At 40.0% G+C, this 19,700-nt stretch overlaps 1 protein-coding gene across 3 annotated transcripts in view; it reads left to right on the top strand.

Moving 5' to 3' along the window:
- The window catches only part of ELP3 (elongator acetyltransferase complex subunit 3), a 143,287-nt gene that overhangs the window by 42,013 nt on the left and 81,574 nt on the right, over nucleotides 1-19,700 (top strand). For 2 of the 3 annotated variants that reach the window (XM_023755987.1, XM_023755973.1), the window contains exons 10-12: nucleotides 3,811-4,001; nucleotides 15,935-16,025; nucleotides 18,884-18,949. In XM_023755987.1, coding sequence (XP_023611755.1) covers nucleotides 3,811-4,001; nucleotides 15,935-16,025; nucleotides 18,884-18,949 — 348 coding nt within the window. Of the gene's footprint in view, nucleotides 1-3,807; nucleotides 4,002-15,934; nucleotides 16,026-18,883; nucleotides 18,950-19,700 lie in introns of all 3 variants that reach the window. The other variant, XM_006081939.3, reaches the window with a different exon arrangement.

The following is a 19,700-nucleotide window of genomic DNA, read 5'->3' as shown; positions in this document are numbered from 1 at the left end:
TTAAAACTTATGAATTGCTTATTGCATTGTTTTGTGGAATTTTCCATTTAATATTTTCAGATCATTAAAATTTCAGACTGTGGGTAAGTGAAAGGGAAGCCACAGATAAGGGGGGCAACTACTGTAAAGAATAGTTTAATAATAATATTGCAAAGACAGTCCTTCATGTAAATAGATTTATCTGCTTGTTTGTAATCTTGAGAGAAACCTACAGGGAATATGAGCAGACCATATACCTTTCCTACCTGCATCCTAGCAAATGAGTGACAAAAGAGCTAAAATGAGAAATCTAATTCCTCCCTAAAGAAAAATTTTCTGCAAAATTAATTTATAAATTGCCTTAAAAGAAATAATTTCTACAAATCAATTAGAAAAAACAAATAGCCCAGTAGGAGAATAAGCAGAAAAACTTGAACAGATAGATACTTCACAGATAGGAAATTCAAATAGCCAACAAACCTATGTTTTATTAAAAACCACAATATTGTTCTTAATCTTATATTCCTTATTCCTGAATCCTATAATGTATGTAATTTGTTTTTTTTTCCACACAGATATTTTAGGAAGTTCTCTTTATCCCATATGTAGTGCAATTTCACAGAGGTATATTTTGGCAAGAGTTTTAAAATTAATTGTGTTTGATATTAAAGGACCCTGTCATTGGGAATTTTCTTTGTATTATAGTGCTCCCTTGGTATTCTGAGGGATTGGTTCAAGGAACCCCTCTAGATAATGAAATCCACAGATTCTCAAGTTCCTTATGTATTTTGTGTGGTATTTGTATATAACATGCACATATCCTCCCATCTACTTTAAATCATCTCTAGATTACTCATAATACCTAACAATGTAAATGCTATGAAAATAGTTGTTATATTTGTATTGTTTAGGGAATAATGACAAGAAAAAAGTCTGTACGTGTTCGATACAGATGCAACCATTGTAGGCCTAACAATACAGTACCTGTCAGTAACAACATAACATTTTTTTCTGAATATTTTTAATCTGTAAATGCAGAATCCTCAGATACAAGAGCCAACTGTACAGGATAATGTTCCCCCTTTCATTTTTTTATGTTCTTTTTCTAAAACCTACTAAGAAATGTTGGATTTCCCAGACTGATCATATAAAATTCTTTTCTAGTTTTATCTGCCTTTTTTTCTGCTTTCTTATTTTCTCACCTTTATCTTTCAGCCTTCCTATTAAATGATTTTTGTTATAGTTTTCATTTCTAAGAGTTCTTTCTTTTATGCTGGCTGTTTGATTTCTCTAGTATCTTGTCCTTGTTTTACAGATTAATAAATAAGTCTTTTCTTATCTCTCTGGTGGAATTATTATAGTTGTTTTCTTTATGTTTTATTTTCCTTTATGCGTTGCTTTCCCCCCAATTCCTTTTTCTCTCTTTGTTTTGGTCTGCTTTTTATGTTCTAGGCTTCTAGTTTCTAGTGATCCTTAGCCAAATGGTCATACTTTGAAAGTGAGGGGCTTAAAAACCAGATTGCAAGCTCTATGTAGCTAGCTGCCAGTATGCCTCACTGAAGGATGTTCATGTAATGTGCTCTCCTTTCTTTAGGGAATTTCCAAATGTCAGTATATGGAGCTCTTATTTAGAGCCATTTAATTGATCCGGAGATAACTCTCCAGCTTCCTCCTTGGGAGTGGGTGTTGTGCACACATCACAGAAAATTGCAGCAGGGAGTCCACCAGTCAGCGTGCTGGCCTTCACTTCATCTCCCTGTTTTCACTCTGGGTCCTCACTCAGGCCTTCCTTTGTACCTGGAATCTCAGAGTCCAGAGGCTTTCCAGTATCTCCAGCGAAAATCAGGCGACTGCCTGTAGGAAGGTGATAAGGGATAAGGAAAGGGATAAATCCCTTCATGTACAGATTTTGATCAAGTGTTCACTCCCACCTGCCCAGTTCCTGGTACTTGTGATCCATGAACCTTTCTGGGACTCGGGTGTGACTGAGCTGGCCTTTCATTAGTATCTGTCCCACTTTACAGATACTTTATTTGCAGTTCACGTCACTGGCAAAGTCATTTACCAATCTTCCATCCATTTTCCGTCTTTCAAAAATGTATTGCCATCACCTGTTCCCCTCCTGTCTCCTTTGATTTATACTTTAAAAAACTGTATTATTTCCTGTTGTTTTAGCATGGTTTGGAAGGCCTTGGCTGGTCTTCCAGACCTTGGTTGGTTGTAGCATCATCCTGCACACCAAAAAGTGGCGGGTTTGATTCCCGGTTAGGACACATACCCAGGATACAGGTTCCATCCCGGTTGGGGCGTGTGCGGAGGCAACCGATAGATGTTTCTCTCTCTCTCTCTCTCTCTCTCTCTCTCCCTCCCCCCCCTTCTCTCCCCCCTCTCCCCTTCCTCTCTCTAAAATCAATTTTAAAAATTTAAAATTAAAACAAAAATTTAGCATGGTTTTGGAAGGAAAGAAACACATATTTAAATTCTTAGTGTTTAATCAGAAATCTAGAACCAATTTTACCTATTATTCTTTTTAAAGGAGTATGTCAGCCCATATATCTCCTAAATTTATTATACAAGTTTCAGAAGTACTTTTCTGAAACCCCATGTTTCAGTACGGAATCAAACTAGGAAGAGAATGACTTGCATGCATGCTCTTTGTGGATGGCTATAGAATATTTATTAAAGACCTGATGAATCTTTACTATATAAATATTACAGGGAAATATCTTTAAGACCAAAGTGTGCACAAAGAATATAGCATTTTAAGAATATGACAAATCGGTGAGAGAGATCAAATACCCTGCAGTTACATTTCTTTGTAAAGCAAGTTAAATAATGGATAGCTCTGCAGGAATAACAGAGCACAAGATAAAAAGCATTTTACAGTTCAGAAGATACGGTACCGCTGGCTGAATAGATGCTAAAGCTAGGGTGGGGGTGAAGGGAACTGTATGAGTCCACCTTCATTCCTCCACCATATATCCTGCAAAATCAAGATAAGAACACATTAGGAGTGCAGAGTCGTGGAAGGGAGACTGCCTTATGTTTTCCTGCTACATCCCAAATAAAGAAATAAGGCAGCCAGCTGGGATGATATAGTACAGGAAATGGCTATGTCACAGTAGATGAATTAGATGTATCGCTCAGTGTCCAGATAACAAATGGAGAGTGTATGTCCCAGGTTAGGAATGGTGCCAGTTGGTCTGAGGACAAAATAGTCCTATCCAGGGATCGGTACACTTTCTGCATAGGGCCATATAGTAAACATTTTAGGTTTGCAGGCCAGATGGTGATCTCTGGCACAATACGTTTCATTATTAAAAGATTATACAGTCTAGCGGTGAAGGTAGGCACTGGATAAATTGTCAGTATGATGATGTTAAGAAAGTGGTAATAAAGAACTCGATAGGATTTTTTTTTTAAGTCAGGCAGTTTATATTTGAAGGTCAGGAAGGCCTCTCTGAAGAACTGACATTTAAGCCGAGGCCTGAAGATTAGCTAGATGAAGAAAAATTGAGGGACTTTCCAGGAAGAGAAAATTGCCTGTGTAGGGGCGAAAAGGCAAGGTGGTGAGAGTGGCGTGCGGTGACATTGCAGCAGTGGACAGGGGCTGTGATGAGGGCCTTGGGTCCAGCAAACATGCTTTGCCCTAGTGAGGCCATAAAAACAATGGATTCCTGTTCTGTCTGCATCCCCTCCTTCGGTGGAAAGGAAAGGCATTCTAAGGACCAGGCAGGTATGTGAGAGACGCTGGCCCAGGTTTGAAACTTTGCATGTGTAATCTCTACGTAACTAATGGAGAAATAATCTTCTGTTCTCTATTCACAGGAGTTTTTTGAGAACCCTGCTTTTCGTCCCGATGGTTTAAAACTTTACCCGACCCTGGTGATTCGTGGAACTGGGCTTTATGAGCTGTGGAAATCAGGACGCTATAAGAGTTATTCGCCTAGTGACCTGATCGAATTGGTGGCTCGGATCCTTGCCCTTGTGCCTCCATGGACTCGAGTGTACCGCGTGCAGAGGTAGTGTGTTACCTTTTATGCCAGAAATAATCAGTGACTACTCTGTTCACAGTTTCTAATGAGAATAGTCTGCTTTCATATGGAGGGGTTTGAATTCTTTTAAATTAAAAAAAGGACACCTAGAATGCTATCTATAAACAGAGAGGGATAGAAATGAAAGGAAACCAGGTCCAAGCCCCTTTGCCAGTGTCATATTTATTCAAGTATGCCCCTTTCCCTTCATCCATGAGCCAGGACGTGGAGTCATGAGGTGATAAATAGGTATGGTGCCTGGTTCCTGGAGCGTATGCTCTAGATCAGGGTTTCCTTCTGCTGGTGAACTTCGGTCAGGTACAGAAGTCGGTGTGGGGCTGGAGGTGTGGCCACGTGTCTGTTATCCCTGTTCTAGAGCCTCTGAAGGTAAAACGAACAGTAGCAACAATCATTGTTGGCAGATAATGTAAATATGGAGAAAGAGTGACATATTCCTGATGGCATGAAGGAAATCAACTGTTTTTCATAGGAGAAAGAAATTATGATCTCATTTGTAATTATGGGCCTTTTAAGAATTTTTTTTTACTGGAAATATAACATTGAAAAAATTCTAGAAGCCATAAAGTTACCTATTTATCTACAATCCTAACAAAACCGTTCCTGTATTTGTTGGTCATTGGGCACATTTCCACCACCCTGTCAAAAGCTGCCTGATTCCTGTATTATAGACACAGCGGTTCCCCTTCTCTGCGGGGGATTTGCCCCAAGACCACAGGCGCCAGTGGATGCCTGAAACTGGATAGTAGTGAACCCTATGTATACTGTTTTTTCCTACAGATACACACCTGTGATGAAGTTTAATTTATAAATTAGGCATAATAAGTGATTAACAACAGTAATAAAATAGAACAATTATACCCATATACTGTAATAAAAGTTACATGAGTGTGACATTATTAAGTAAAATCAAGGTTACTTGAACATACTCACTACAATGTGACAGTCAGTCTGATAACCAAGACAGCTACTAAGTGACTAGTGAGTGGGCAGCGTGTACATCGTGGATATGACAGACAAAGGGAAGACTCATGTCCTGGGAGGAAGGGGATGGCACCGGCAGTGTACAGTTTAAAACTCAGGGATTGTTTATTTCTGGAATTTTCCATTTAATATTTTTGAATGGAGGTTGACTGCAAGTAACTGAAACTGAAGAAAGCAGAACCTCGAATAAGGGGGGAATTACTGTACAAGGTCAAAAGATGACAGCAAATACATATACAGTTTCCTACTGCAACTAGTATCCACTGAGCACAAAAATTGTGTTACTAATAGTATAAAACAATGACTACTGTGAACAGGCAGACTCACCAACCAAAGGAAAATTACCAAGGCTCTAAAAGAATGGAGTTGCTTAAAGGTCAAAGGACATTTACACCATACTTCTGCCACAACATATTGATTTAACTTCTTTACGTTATTGGCCCAAATTGCCCAGCTGTTGTGGCTCAGGGATTGAGCATCAACCCATGAACCAGGACGTCATGGTTCGATTCCTGGTCAGGGCACTTGCCCGGGTTTCGAGCTTGATCCTCAGTCGGGGGTGTGCAGGAGGCAGTGGATCGATGATTCTCTCTCATCTTTTGTTGTGTCTATCACTCTCTCCCTCTCATTCCCTCTCTCTGAAAATCAATAAACACTTACTTAAAAATAAAGAAGTTATTGGCCAAACTTAAGGATCTAAATTGCCTATATGATCTGTGTATTTTAAAATACTTAAAGATACTAAGGAGATAGTGAGTAGAGAATTCAGCTGTCGGAATTGTTTGCATTGTCCTTCCCCTTTTTCTACCTTTCCGGAACAGCTGAGTTCAGAAGACATAAGGAGGTGCTGAACAATGCAGGCGTCTCACTTGGAGAAGTAGGGAGCTGCAGGGCCAGAGCTGGGGGAGGAAGAAGCGTGTTCTTGTGAAGGAGGCAGTGGTGTGGTGCAGGCTTTGACAACCCAAATGTGGTAAAATGGGCATTCTCGCGGAGGGCTGATCTGGCACAGGCTGTCAGAGCTGAGCAGGGTGAGGAGGATGTGTCTGAGAGGGTGCAGAGAAGAGGACAGCAGCAAAAGATTGGTTACTTGCAGAAGGTTGTTCTTATAGGTTTGCCCTAATATTAAGGATAATGGGAGCTAGCTAGGTTTAAGGAGATAATTAGAATGTACTCTCCATAGTGTTTTGGAATAGAAGTGTGTGTGTGTGTGTGTGTGTGTGTGTGTGTGTGTATTTAATGGCCACATTTTGCATTTTTATGCTGTTTGTTGGTGACTGTACTGTTTAAAATGATCCCAGGTGTGGTAATGAAGTGTTGTGTAATGTTCCTAAGTGTAAGCAGACTACAGTGTGCCTTATGGAGAAAATATGTGTTAGATAAGCTTCATTCAGCCATGAGTTATAGCACCATTGGCCTCAAGTTCAATATATATGGTGTCCCGACACAGAAACATGTATAAAACAAGTTATGTATTGATCATTTGATGAAAATGTTGCACATAGGAACCTAACCCTGTATTTCCTCTAGGAGCAATGTTATGATATTCACTAATTAAATGTTCATGGCAACTTTTTAGAACATAACTACCACAAATAATAAGAATTGACTGTACGTTGTTTCAAAGTACCTCCCACAATGTCTTTATTAATTAAAGTAGAAAAGAGTAACTTGACCATGGAGAAGCCTGGCAGCTGATCAATGTGAATATTATTAGGAACAGTACAAATCCTGGTTGTGTGCCACCTGATATCACTCTGTATTACTCAGCCAGAACTCTGTAATCTGAATCTCATCATGAGGAAACACCAGACAAATCCAAATTGAGGAACTTTCTAAGAAAATAAGTGGACTATAATCTTCAAAAGTAGGGGATCGAGGGAAGAGTTCCAGTTTGAAGGAGACTAAGGAGACATGACAGCTAAATCCAACGCAAGGTTTTCCTGGATCCTTTCGGTGTAAAGGACAAAGATCTTGAGACGCTGGTGAAGCTAGAATGGAGTCTAAGGTTAGACAGTAGTGAAGTGTCAGTGTTAATTTCCTGATTTTGGTGGTCGTATTATGGCTATATAAGAGAATATCCTTGTTGTAGAAAATACTTAAAGTATTTTGGGAGTGTTGGGACATTGTGTTTCCAGTTTACTTTGAGATAGTTAAGGAAAATAATTATTTGTACTGCATTTTGGACTTTTTCTGTAACTTTAAGATTGTTTCAAGAAATTTAAATTAATACAATAGAAAATAAAGATGCAATAAGTATTATTAGCAAAGACAAAAGAAAAAGATTATTTGCATTTAACTGACTGGGGCAACCAGAGAACAGTGAAGATACTACTTCCCAGGAACAGAGTGTGGCAGTATCACTGTCGCGTGGCTCTCCGCCTGCTGATGGTGATGCTGTCTGCTAGGATTGCCCGAGGTACTTGCTTGGCCTGATTACTTGTGGTGAGCCGGCACAGACATTTACCCCACTTTGGGGCAGGGGCTTGGGGGGAGGTTAATGTAGTGGCAGGACCAGCCCCAGGCTTTCTATTATGGCTGCAGGATGCGCTGCACCAAAATCATCAGGGAACTTTGAGGAGCAAGATTTATCACTCACAGGTCCTTGAGGGTACCCAGCAAGCCCACGGGGCACAGCAAGTTTGGGGGCATGGGAGAGAGCACAGACCTAGAGCTCTGCCTTTGTTAGGGTTCTAGGGTGGGGTGCCTACGTTTTTATGGATTCACTCTATTGGCTAATTTAAATAATAAGAAAGGGAGTTAGGGTGCAGGAAGAGAGAAATGGGGCTACTCAAGTGGCCAGTTATCCAGGTTACCCAGGGCTTTCTGGAAAAGTGAACTTCATGAGTGGGGGCAGCCTAGTTCCTTGTGTGGTTGTTTTGCTGGTAGCTGTCATACATACGTTTATTCAGGATGGATGCCTTCGGAAATGGATGCCTTGGCAGTAAAAAACTTAAAATGTCAAGCGCTCATACTACAATCAAAAAGCTTAATGTCAGGCACTTACATTACAGGGTAACCAAAAGATGATACCTCCCAGCATGGTAACAAATATCACAGGATAGAAATTTCACAGCCGTAGACATCAAAGCTTTCTTATCAGAAATAACAAGGCACAGATCACACAGGCAATCAGATGGGGAATTGCATCCTCCTCTTCATTTTGAGCTTTAAATTTCTTACTGCTGTAATCAGTGAGTCAAAAGCAACAGAGGCATTGCTATAACATTAAAAGCTTAATTTTGTAGACTTTATGAAATATCACTATGGGACATTATCCTAAGAGGATTTCAAGAAAACAGCAGCAAATATAGTCCTCTAGAAAAATTGTAAAGGGGTAATGACAGGAAGAATTAAGAACATGCACATTAGCCCTGACCAGTTTGGCTCAGTGGATAGAGCATCGGCCTGCTGACTGAAGGGTTCTGGGTTTGATTCCAGTCAACGGCATGTACCTTGGTTGCGGGTACACCCCTGGTGGGAGGTGTGCAGGAGGCAGCTGATCGATGTTTGTCTCTCATCGATGTTTCTAACTCTATATCCCTCTCCCTTCCTCTCTAAAAAAATCAATAAAATAATATTTTTTTAAAAAAAGAACATGCACATTATATAACCAAAAGATTGTATGCTGAGAAAGGCATGATCATGGAGAACCAGCATGAAGCTAAAGAAACCTCCCTGTACTCAGTTCTCCTAGGATGACCCCACCACAGATCTCTCTCTGGAGAGTCAGCCTGTAGCAGAGTTCCCGACTGTAATTCCAGAAGGCCAACTGCGTGCAATATAGGGTGTCCCCCCAAAATGTACACACGCTTTGAATAATTATAAAGGCAGTCTTTATTAAAATACATTTCATTTTCAAAATTGAGCTATCCGCTGTTAAAGTGCGTATACATTTTAGGTGGACACCCATCTTTGAAAGGGTTCCTGTGGGCTTAACATTTAACTCTATTACTTTACAGATGTGTGGGTGAATTAGAACTTACTGGAATACATACTGTAAAATAGGTTAAATCTCCTTAAAAATGTGTAGTTAGGAATGTCTTCCGTGAGTTTGAGGACAGTGTGTTGTTTGAAGATGGTGATGACTCAGTTCCTGACAATAAATGCCTTTGGTGGAGAGTCATCTGGCTGTGATATCAGAGTTTCGTGCTATGGGACTGATAATTTACTTAACTTTGAGATTATTCTCTAGGTTTCTTAGTATAAAAATTAAAATTTTATTATATTTTCCACTTTATATTTTTTGTTTTTAATACAGCTATGATATTGTTATACAAGTTTCCATTAGAATTCTAGCTTTTTAAATGTAGCTTGCTGTGGACAAATGTTCAAGTTAGCATTTGTTTTTCTATAAGCATGGGCAGAATTCCTTCAAGTGTATTATGTTACTTTGTTTTGCATTGAATATTACTGTGACTACCTGCATAAGAATTCATTCAAATTAATTATATTTTGCTACTTACTTTCTGCCCACTTTTACTTACATGTTATTTATACATATATATATATATATATATATATATACACATATATATACACACACACACACACACACATATATATGGCATAAAAATGATTCACATTTATTTTATACTACATGCCTGGTGCATGAATTCATGCATGGGTGGGGTCCCTCGGCCTGGCTGATGATGGGGGCCGATTGGGGCTGGCCAGCTGGGCGGGTGTAGGGGGGCGGCGTGGGAGATTGGCTAGCGAGGGGGGGGGGAGTGCACTGACATCAGGGAGCAGCTCCTGCATTGAGCATCTGCCCCTTAGTGGTCACTGTGTGTCATAGCGACTGGTTGACCGGTTGTTCGGTCATAACAGTTGCTTAGGCTTTTATAGATAGACTAGAGGCCCGGTGCACAAAAATTTGTGCACTCGGGGAGGAGGGGGGGGTCCCTTAGCCCAGCCTGTGCCCTCTCGCAGTCTGGGACCTCTTGGGAGATAACGACCTGCTGGCTTAGGCCTGCTCCCGGGTGGCAGAGGGCAGGCCCAATCCCTAGGTGCAGCCCCTGGTCGGGCTCAGAGCAGGGCCGATTGGGGAGTTGGGGCGCCGCCCCCTGTCATGCACAGAGCAGGGCGGATCGGGAGGTTGCGATGCCACCCTCAGTCACGCTCAGGGTAGGGCCGATTGGGGGGTTGGGGCACCGCCCCTGTCACACTCAAGGCAGGGTCTATGGGGAGGTTGCGGCGCCACCCCCTGTCAGGCACAGAGCAGGGCCAATCAGGGGGTTGAGGCGCTGCCCCCTGTCACTCACAGAGCAGGGCCCATCAGGGGGGTTGGGGCTCCGTACCCTGTCACACACAGAGCAGGGTCGATCAGGGGGTTGGGGAGCTCCCCCCTGTCATGCACAGAGCAGGGCCCATCAGGGGGTTGAGGAGCTCCCCCCTGTCACTCACAGAGTAGGGCTGATAGGGGAGTTGGGGCACCGCCCCCTGTCACACACAGAGCAGGGCGGATCAGGGGGTTGGGGCTCCTTCCCCTGTCACGAACAGAGCAGGGTGGATAGGGAGGTTGTGGCCCCGCCCCCTGTCACACACAGAGCCGCAGGGCGATCAGGGGGTTTGGTCGCTGCCCCCTGTCACGCTGATCCCGGTGCCAGGAGGCCTCGCAGCTCCACTGATCCCGGTGCTGGGAGGCATATTACCCTTTTACTATATAGGATAGAGGCCTGGTGCACGGGTGGGGGCCGGCTGGTTTGCCCTGAAGGGTGTCCTGGATCAGGGTGGGGGTCCCGCTTGGGTGCCTGGCCAGCCTGGATGAGGGGATGATGGCTGTTTGCAGCTGGTCACACACCCTTCAGGGTGGGGGTCCCCACTGGGGTGCCTGGCCAGTCTGGGTGAGGGGCTGAGGGCTATTTTCAGGCTGGCGGGTGACTGAAGCTCCCAACCGCTCCTTTTTTTCTTTTTTCCTTTTTATTCTGGCCCAGCTTTAGCTCTGAGGCTTGGCTCCAGCTCTTAGGCCTCGGCTGCTGAAAGCAGGTATCTGGTTTGTTTGGGTTCTATAATCGAAACACTGTTTCAACTCCAGCTCTGAGGCTGGGCTGACTGAAAGCAGATTTCTGGGGTTTTGTTTAGCTTCTATATTTGTAACAATGTTTCAAACTGCAAGCTCAGAGGCCAGCAGCGGCAGGCGGGGAACGTTGGAGTCCTCCGTCACTGAAGCAAGCAAGCCTCCTGTTCGCTTCAAGCTGCCTGGCTGCCGGCCGCCATCTTGGCTGGCAGTTAATTTGCATATTGCCCTGATTAGCCAATGGGAAGGGTAGTGGAGTGACACCAATTTGCATGTTTCTCTTTTATTAGTGTAGATAGATAGATAGATAGATAGGCTTGCTTTTTGTTATGTGTAATCATTGAAATTCTAGGCTTGTCTTTTGCCAAGTTGAGGTGTATGTTGTGATGTGTTTCTGCTCTGTACCAACATTCATTTGTCCCAATACATTTGTTTTTTATTTTGTGATTTTATACTTTTTTCCAACAGTTTGTAGAATATTACTAATTGTCCAGAACTTATATTCTCTTAATTTCCAGCTATAAGGACAAAATAATATTTTTTCTATAAAGCTACTTTAAAATCACTTTCAATATATGTATTAATAACAGGCTTATATTATTTTTCCAAAAATTTATTTGTATAATTGGGATGCATCTTTACACAGCAGTACATTTTATACATTGGCAAATATGGTGTTTGCATTTCTTGTTAAAGACTTAGAATAATATTCATAGTTATAATTTTAATGTAGCATAGTAGTCTAGCATTTTAATTTGGGAACAGTTTTATTCAGTAAACTGTTCCCTAATGTTGGATATTTAGGTTGCTTCCAAGTTGTTGTTGTTTTCAATTTTTAATCATCCTGGCCTCCGCTACAGGTCAGAGTCATGTACACGGAACTTTTACGTATGTTGAAGTTATCTGTTAGAGCAGTATGATCTAACAGAGTAAGATAAAAGATCTAAGCATATTTTATTATTATTATACTTCTGGAACAAGAAGGGTATAAATGAATGTTTTAATTTTCACTAATTATATTGATATGCTTTTCCAGAAGGATAATACCAGTTTATAGTAACTAGTTACTGGTTTTACCACAACTCTATACATGTGGATGATTAAATTTTTTATTTCATTTACCTAGGGGTATTAATTTGCATTTCTGTAGGTATAGTAAGGATTAACATATTTCCATATAACCGGTTGTTTGTGTTTCTTCTTATACCGATTGTTTGTTTATATATAATTTGCCAGTTATGGAATTTGGATCAGAATGGAGATTCTTTTTTAATTGAAATAGCTAAAAAAAAAACACACACACATAAATTTTACCTTTACCTTTTAGGGGTCTTTTGAATTGTCTCCTCTCTCCTGCACAAGAAGACCAGGGGAGCCAAAAGCCATGTCCATGTTCACATAGTACACTTAACATTAATAATAGCTTGGTAAAACAGCTTCATATCTAACTGTGCAAGAGAAAGATAGCTGTTTAGACAGTGTTAAGTGGCTGAGAAACCTTCTGATTTAGGGAAGGAGAATCACAGGGCTTTGACTCTGCATTGTTTCTTCTTCAGTTATAAACTTTTAAAACAGTTCTTAGAATGTGGAAAACTGATATTAGTCTAATTTGGAAGCATTCAGTTATGTCTTGCTAGAAAGAAACCATTGGCAAAGGTTCTCCCAGAGCGTTTAATCCAGACAATTTTAATAATCATAGTTGATTTATTTTTGTTTTAAATCATAGTAAAGGAAAGTCATATATGCCTTTTGAAAATCTGGCCATTTCATTTCTTTCTTTAAAAAAATGTTTTTATTTATATCAGAGAGAGGAAGAGAGAAGGGGAGAAAGATAGAAACATCAATGATGACAGAATCATTGATTGGCTGCCTCTTGGGGATCGAGGCTGCAACCCAGGCATGTGCCCTGACCGGGAATTGAACCCGTGACCTTCCGGTGCAGGGGTCAACACTCAACCACTGCGCTATACCAACTGGGCTGGCCATTTCATTTCTACCTATGACAGCTTTTACCAATTATAGGCTATCTACTTAATGTTGATTAGTGAATCTAAATGTGTACCTGGTGAAGATTTTAAGAACTATTTTTCAGACAAGTGTCAAGAGGGAGGGACAGGAAGGAAAGTAGAAGGGAAGATATTTCACGTGAAAACATGATGTCTTTTTTAATGCTATGTTTTACTAATATATTACAGTGGGGCCTTGACTTACGAGTGTCCCGACTAACAAGTTTTTCGAGATACGAGCTGTCTCTCGGCCGATTTTTTGCTTTGAGTTGCAAGCTAAAATTCGGGTTACGAGCCAGCTTCACATACCCCACCGCTAGTTGGCGCAGCGAACATCACAGTGAACGCCACAACATCAGCCCAGCATCACGTGTCTCACTCGTTCACTGTTGATTTGACATACGAGTAATTTGAGTTACGAGCTCCGTCACGGAACGAATTAAACTCGTAAGTCAAGGCCCCACTGTACTTGATATTTTTAATTGGCCATTTCCCTTACCGTACCCTTCCCTCCTCGCCCCCCCCCCCCCCTTAACTAATTTACTCTCTTAACTTTATGACAGCTGAGTCAATAATATCTTACTGGGTGTTTTTATGAACCACCTAATAGATGGTTCTGTATTGCAGGCCTGAGGGTGCAGTCAGTGATTAAATGTAAGATTCTGTCCAGACATATGATACAGCCACATTAAACTGCTGCTGCCCACAGGCTGTTTGACAGCTGTCTGCCTCGATGTGGTATTTAAATCACTGCAAAGCATTAAATAGGAATACCAATTTGCAACCAAAACATTCTTCTGGAATGTGAGAAACTTCAGACCAAAAAATCTCTAGACATCCTTTTAAAGGTTTTTTGATGAGTAAATTGTAAATATTAGCACCACTAAGCTTGAAATAGTACCCCTTGAAATAGAAAAGTGAATATTCTCAAATGCCAGCCTGAATTCATGCCCACTGGCCAAATCTAACTTAAGCAACAAAATAAATGTGTTAATACCAGGTTACATCTCATTGAATAAAATAGGAATCTATGAGTTCATAAATAAATGAATAAATAGGGAAAAGGGAAAGCTCTTCCTTCAATACAAGCTCAGCTAATAAATGCAGATGGGATGATAGAAATAGATAATCACCATTGACAACCATTATAGGAAGATACTGCAGACAGGAGTCACTGGTAAGTGGTAGACTGGTAGTTGGAGGGTTGATGAAGGAGTAATAGGATATTGGTGCGATACTATGTACTTGTTTCAGCTCTCATGCTGTAAACAATGTTCTTTTCACAGTCTATTCAATAACACATTTCTTACCTTTTTGTTGATTTTGCTATTTAAAATGGCCCCCAGGCATAATGCTGCCTATCTAGTTTCCTAAGCACAAGAAGGCTGTAATGTGCCTTATGAAGAAAATACATGGTTAGAGGTTTCACTGAGGCATGAATGTATAGTGCTGTTAGCCACGAGTGCAATATTAATGAATCATTTATATGTCAAATGAAGTGCCTTTAAACAGAAACACAAATAAAACAAGGTTATTCATTGATCAGTTAAAGAAAATGTGACTAAAGACTTGCAGGAAACCAACTCTGCATTTTCCTTAGGATCAATGCTTCAGTATTTGCTAATTCAGTATTTTGGCACCTTTATAAAACATAACTTGCTGTGCATAACAAAAATCAAATGTCTGTCATGTGTGGTACTAACAGTGGTTGCCATTGGTTTTATTAATTTCACATCATATATAACAATGTTTTACACTTTTAAGTTGTGAAAGTGCATACATATGTATTTGTGAGTTATTTATACCATATTTTAAAGTATAAAAGGGCACTGAGAAGACTTTAACTTTGGTTGTTACTCTTGCTTTGGATTTCCTGGGGAGTCATCTTAAAGAATTTTGACTGGTCATTGTTTTATAGTGTCTTTATGGAAAGTACTAACTTCCAGAGCCCAACAGACTTATTCTGTATAGTTGTTAATGCTAATTGATTGGCTTTTGATACTTTTGAGTGAATGAGAAATATCTTACTAGAATTAATGGATGGAGGAGCTAATTGTACATACTTAGTATTTGAAAGGGTAAGTAACAAGGGAAGGAAAAGACTCAAATTGATTCAAAAGCAAAAAATAAGAGAAGATAATTGGTGTATTCTGCATCTTTCTTCTAATCTACCAGATATTAGACAAAACAAATTGGGGTCTTGTCTTTAAATAGAAAGCAGATGTGCTGAGCATATTCTTCAGATTTTTAAAAACTGCTTGTCTAGAAGAGGGTGTTTGGGGCTACTATATGGAACTTCAACTTTTGATTGAAGTCTCCTTGATACCAGGCACTTTACACTAGATTAATGCCAGGAAATCAATTTTCTCTCCTCTCACCTTTAGGCAAGTTATTATTCTCCTACTACAGAGTCACTTCTCATTTAGGTTTTTGGGAAACAGGAAAAAAAATTATTCTTTGAGACCAGTTGTTGGCTAAGATGGGCTTTTGGTTACTTGTCATTCAGTAACTATAAAATTGGATTAAAAAAAACACAACAGTTTTATTTCTTGTTTTATTTAATACAAATGTCTCTTCAGCCAGAAATCATTACTAATGGTTATTAGATATTTATTTTGCACTTTATAATCTTATAAAGTGATTTTTATCAGGTGTTTCTCACAGAAACCCTGAGTGGTAGGTGAAAATCATAATTTCATAGATGGGAAAACTGAGGGATAGAGAAGCTCTGAACCTTGCTCCCTGCTTAGAATCTTCAGACTCTGCTTTTCTGATTTGTATTGTAGGTTGTTTGGGTTTGAGTTTTTGTTTTCTTTTTTCCTTTTTTAAGGTCTTCTTATTCTACTGCTGTAAAGAATGATTTATACTTGACAACAGCTGATCTTTTTCTCCTACAGGGATATTCCAATGCCCTTAGTCAGCTCAGGAGTCGAGCACGGTAATTTGAGAGAGCTGGCATTCGCAAGAATGAAGGACCTGGGAATACAGGTAAGAGTCTGACTGTAACTGTTGAGATCAAAGTAATCTGGAATGCAAAAATACTTTTATATTCTCACAAGCTTAGGAGTTTGGTCAAAGAGCTTTCAAATATTGAAGGTATTCTTACTGTGTAACATGTTGAAGTTGAAGCTAGTGGTTGCAAAGGCTGCATCCCATCCCTTACACCCCTTCTGCTCCCTCCTCAAAGAGTGTAATTTTTTTTCTACCTACCCAGGTTGCCCACTATGGACTTAACTCACTTTTTGAAAAACATTTTTCTTTTGAAGTATTGAGTGTTCGATTCTTGACTAATAATTAGAGAAGTGTATGAGGATACGATGTTTGAAAAAACAAGGTTTACGTGCGTGAAGTAATTACCAGACAATGCTATTGCCACATACAACAGTCTCCTCATCCCACTCCACCCTCACATCTATTCAGTCAGTTTTCTGAAAAGTTTTCTCCATAGTAATTTGGCTAAGAGAATAAAATGCCTTGGGTAAGTCTTCAGACATGATACAAGGCCCTCAAAACGATGTCTTTCAAAGTGCAGTCCACGCTCACATTGTGCACGAGGACATTCACAGCCCCATCCCACACCTAGTGAACAGGTGTTTACTAAGCACTTCCTTTCTGCAGGCCCTGGAAGTACAAAGAGCACAAGAATCTGCAATTTAAATCTCTGTAGGTGACTCTTACTTAAAGTATTATGAGATTTAAACTCAGTGCCCTAGAAACTACTTCTTAGAACTGAACTGCTCAAGAGAAAAAGCCAGGAGTGGTGGTGGCCTGAGCTCCGGGTCCTGGGCTCTGCCTTCAGAGATTCTGGCTCACTAGGTGTGGGATGGGGCTGTGAATGTCCTCGTGCACAATGTGAGCATGGACTGCACTTTGAAAGACATCGTTTTGAGGGCCTTATCTCATGTTTGAAGACTTACCCAAGGCATTTTATTCTCTTAGCCAAATTACTATGGAGAAATCTTTTCAGAAAATTGTTTGTGCAGAGGAGAGTTTGTGAACATTATTGGCTTATTCTATCCTCCTACCCAAATTAAACGATTTTAAGTTCTAGAAAATCAGCTCACGTATTTGCAATAATTAATAAACCAAACAGGATTGTAGGTCTATTCTGCTTCCCATTCAGCTGTTCTTTATTTCCACCTCCTCTCTCTCTTGAAAATACCACTAAGAGTGACTGTCCTGGCCTGGTTATCCTGATAACCTTATCATCCACCCATTGTCTTTAGCCCAGTGCCCTCATAAACCTTGATAGCCTCTCAGTAACTGGGGTTGAGTCTAAAGACTAGAATTCAGTCATAGCCAAAAGACATCTAGCTCACAGAGGCAATGTCTATACCAGCAATTAAGCAAATACCAATCTCTTTTAAAAAAGCATTCCCCACTCCCGCAAAAAAAACACCCAGAAGCATGCAGGCGATCATTGAGGTCATGTGAATATAATACATTTACATGCAAGTTACTATATAGAACTGCTGTAGTTAAAAGACAACATATAAAGGTAATAGACTTATAATTACAGAGACTTGTCATCCTTGTTTGCTATACAGTTTTTGAGTTCATGGAATCCACATTAGCAAAGTATTATTGTCTTGAACTGGTTCCTGGGGCATGCAGCTTTTAGTGTTTCTTATGGAATTTTGCCCATATCTAGCAATCCTTCGTAAATACACTGTTGGTGGTTTAGCTTGCATGAATGACATCATCAAATTTCCTAGGGTGATCTTCCTCACTGGTAGAAAATGTTAGAATCCTGGAAATAAGTTTTACAGTTTATTCTGTAGGGAAATATGCCGTAAGACCTATAACTGAATACTTTATGGATTTGTAATTATAAATGTCAGGCCATGGAGTGTGTGGAATAGAAGTGAGAGTTGCATCATAGATGCTTGGCCGTGCAGACCAGACATTGCATCCATATCTGCCGGCAACTCCGTGCCTCCCTGGGACACTAGAGCAGTGATGGCAAACCTATGACACGCGTGATTTTTTTGGTTGATTTTTCTTTGTTTAATGGCATTTAAATATATAAAATAAATATCAAAAATATAAATCTTTGTTTTACTATGGTTGCAAATATCAAAAAATTTCTATATGTGACACGGCACCAGAATTAAGTTAGGGTTTTTCAAAATGCTGACACGCCAAGCTCAAAAGGTTCGCCATCACTGCACTAGAGCCATTTGTGACTGGAGTTCGGGTTATATAATAAATGAGTCTAGGTCCCTTTTTTATTTTATTTTTTAGAAAGTTTCCCCCCACCCCTTTTTTTCTTCTGTCCTTCCTCCCGCCCTCCCATCCTTTCTTCTGCAGTGCCCTTCTCTGCAAAACAAACAAACAACAATAACAACAACAAAAACAGCACTCTTCAGCATCCCTCTTTTTGACAAGATTTCCAAAGTGATACAGATATGATGATGCTAAAAATATTAACTGCCATAAAGTGGTGAGAGTTTTTAAAAGTTAGGAATTTGCTTTTTACTCTTCTATATAAATAGTTTTGGATTGCACTTTCAAATACAGTTATATCCCCTGGGTAAAACCGTTATCAGGTTTTAGAATGTATGTTCTTTACTTCCAATATTACATTATATATCGATCTTTTTTGAATTCTAAACTTATTTTTAAAGCCGTACTGTACTACACTAACTTCATACATTTTCATTCCATGGTTCCCATCCTCAGATTTATTAAAGATGGCTTCATTTTTTAGTGCAGTTCTTTTATCTCAATGTAAATTGTATCCAAACTTAATTTTGAGCCTGAGGTTTGTGGAGTGGTTTCAATAAAAATTGAATTAGTTACCAGTTTTATAATTGCTCCCTCATTCACTTTTTTTTTCTCCCCAGTGTCGAGATGTGAGAACCAGAGAGGTTGGGATTCAAGAAATTCATCACAAAGTACGGCCATATCAGGTTAGTTTCTTCATTTTATAGAGAGATTGGGTCCTGTTCATAAATCTTTTTTTGTCAAGCCTGAACCCACATCTTCTTACCAATGGATTGGGTCCTCAAAGTTAATGAGTAAACTACGAGCAAAGAGTAATTGTGGATCAGATACAGATGTCAAGCCAGGAAAGTGCCAAGTATGAGGGGATGAATTCTAGAAGAGCCAGGTTAGGGAAACCAGATCTGAACTTCATTCCAGGCCGGCACTGTGCAATAGAACTCTGCAGTGCTGGCGATGTTCTATAATCTGCCATCCAGTATGGCATCTGCCAAGTCACATGTAACCATTAAGCAGTTGAAAGATGGCTAGTGCAACTGAGGAACCGAGTTTTTACTTTTATTTAATTTTAATTCATTCAAATGTAAATAGCCACATGTGACTAGTGGCTATATTCAGGTAAAGCTGGATGGGATCTGCTCATCTCATTGTGTGTAACTGTTAAATTATTGCCCATTGGTGGTAATCAAATGAAAAGATCAGCCCTTACCAGCAGACAGGGGTTCCACAAAACTTGAGCCTGATGCCCACATGTATAGGTTTGGCTTTTCTGTGTATGTGTGTTGTTTCATATTGCTTATATTTATGCAAAGTACAAGGGCACTTGAACAATGAGTTGAATCAAAAGCTATGTAGATTGCTACCACAAAAGTCTCCTCCAAAAAACCCACTCTTTCAATGATTGAATTTTTCTTTAATGTATTAATCTCATAACTATGG

This window comes from Myotis lucifugus, unplaced genomic scaffold, assembly GCF_000147115.1.
Source record: "Myotis lucifugus unplaced genomic scaffold, Myoluc2.0 scaffold_1, whole genome shotgun sequence".
In the NCBI taxonomy this organism is placed as follows: Eukaryota; Metazoa; Chordata; class Mammalia; order Chiroptera; family Vespertilionidae; genus Myotis; species Myotis lucifugus.
This window is presented reverse-complemented; position numbering and strand designations above follow the sequence as displayed.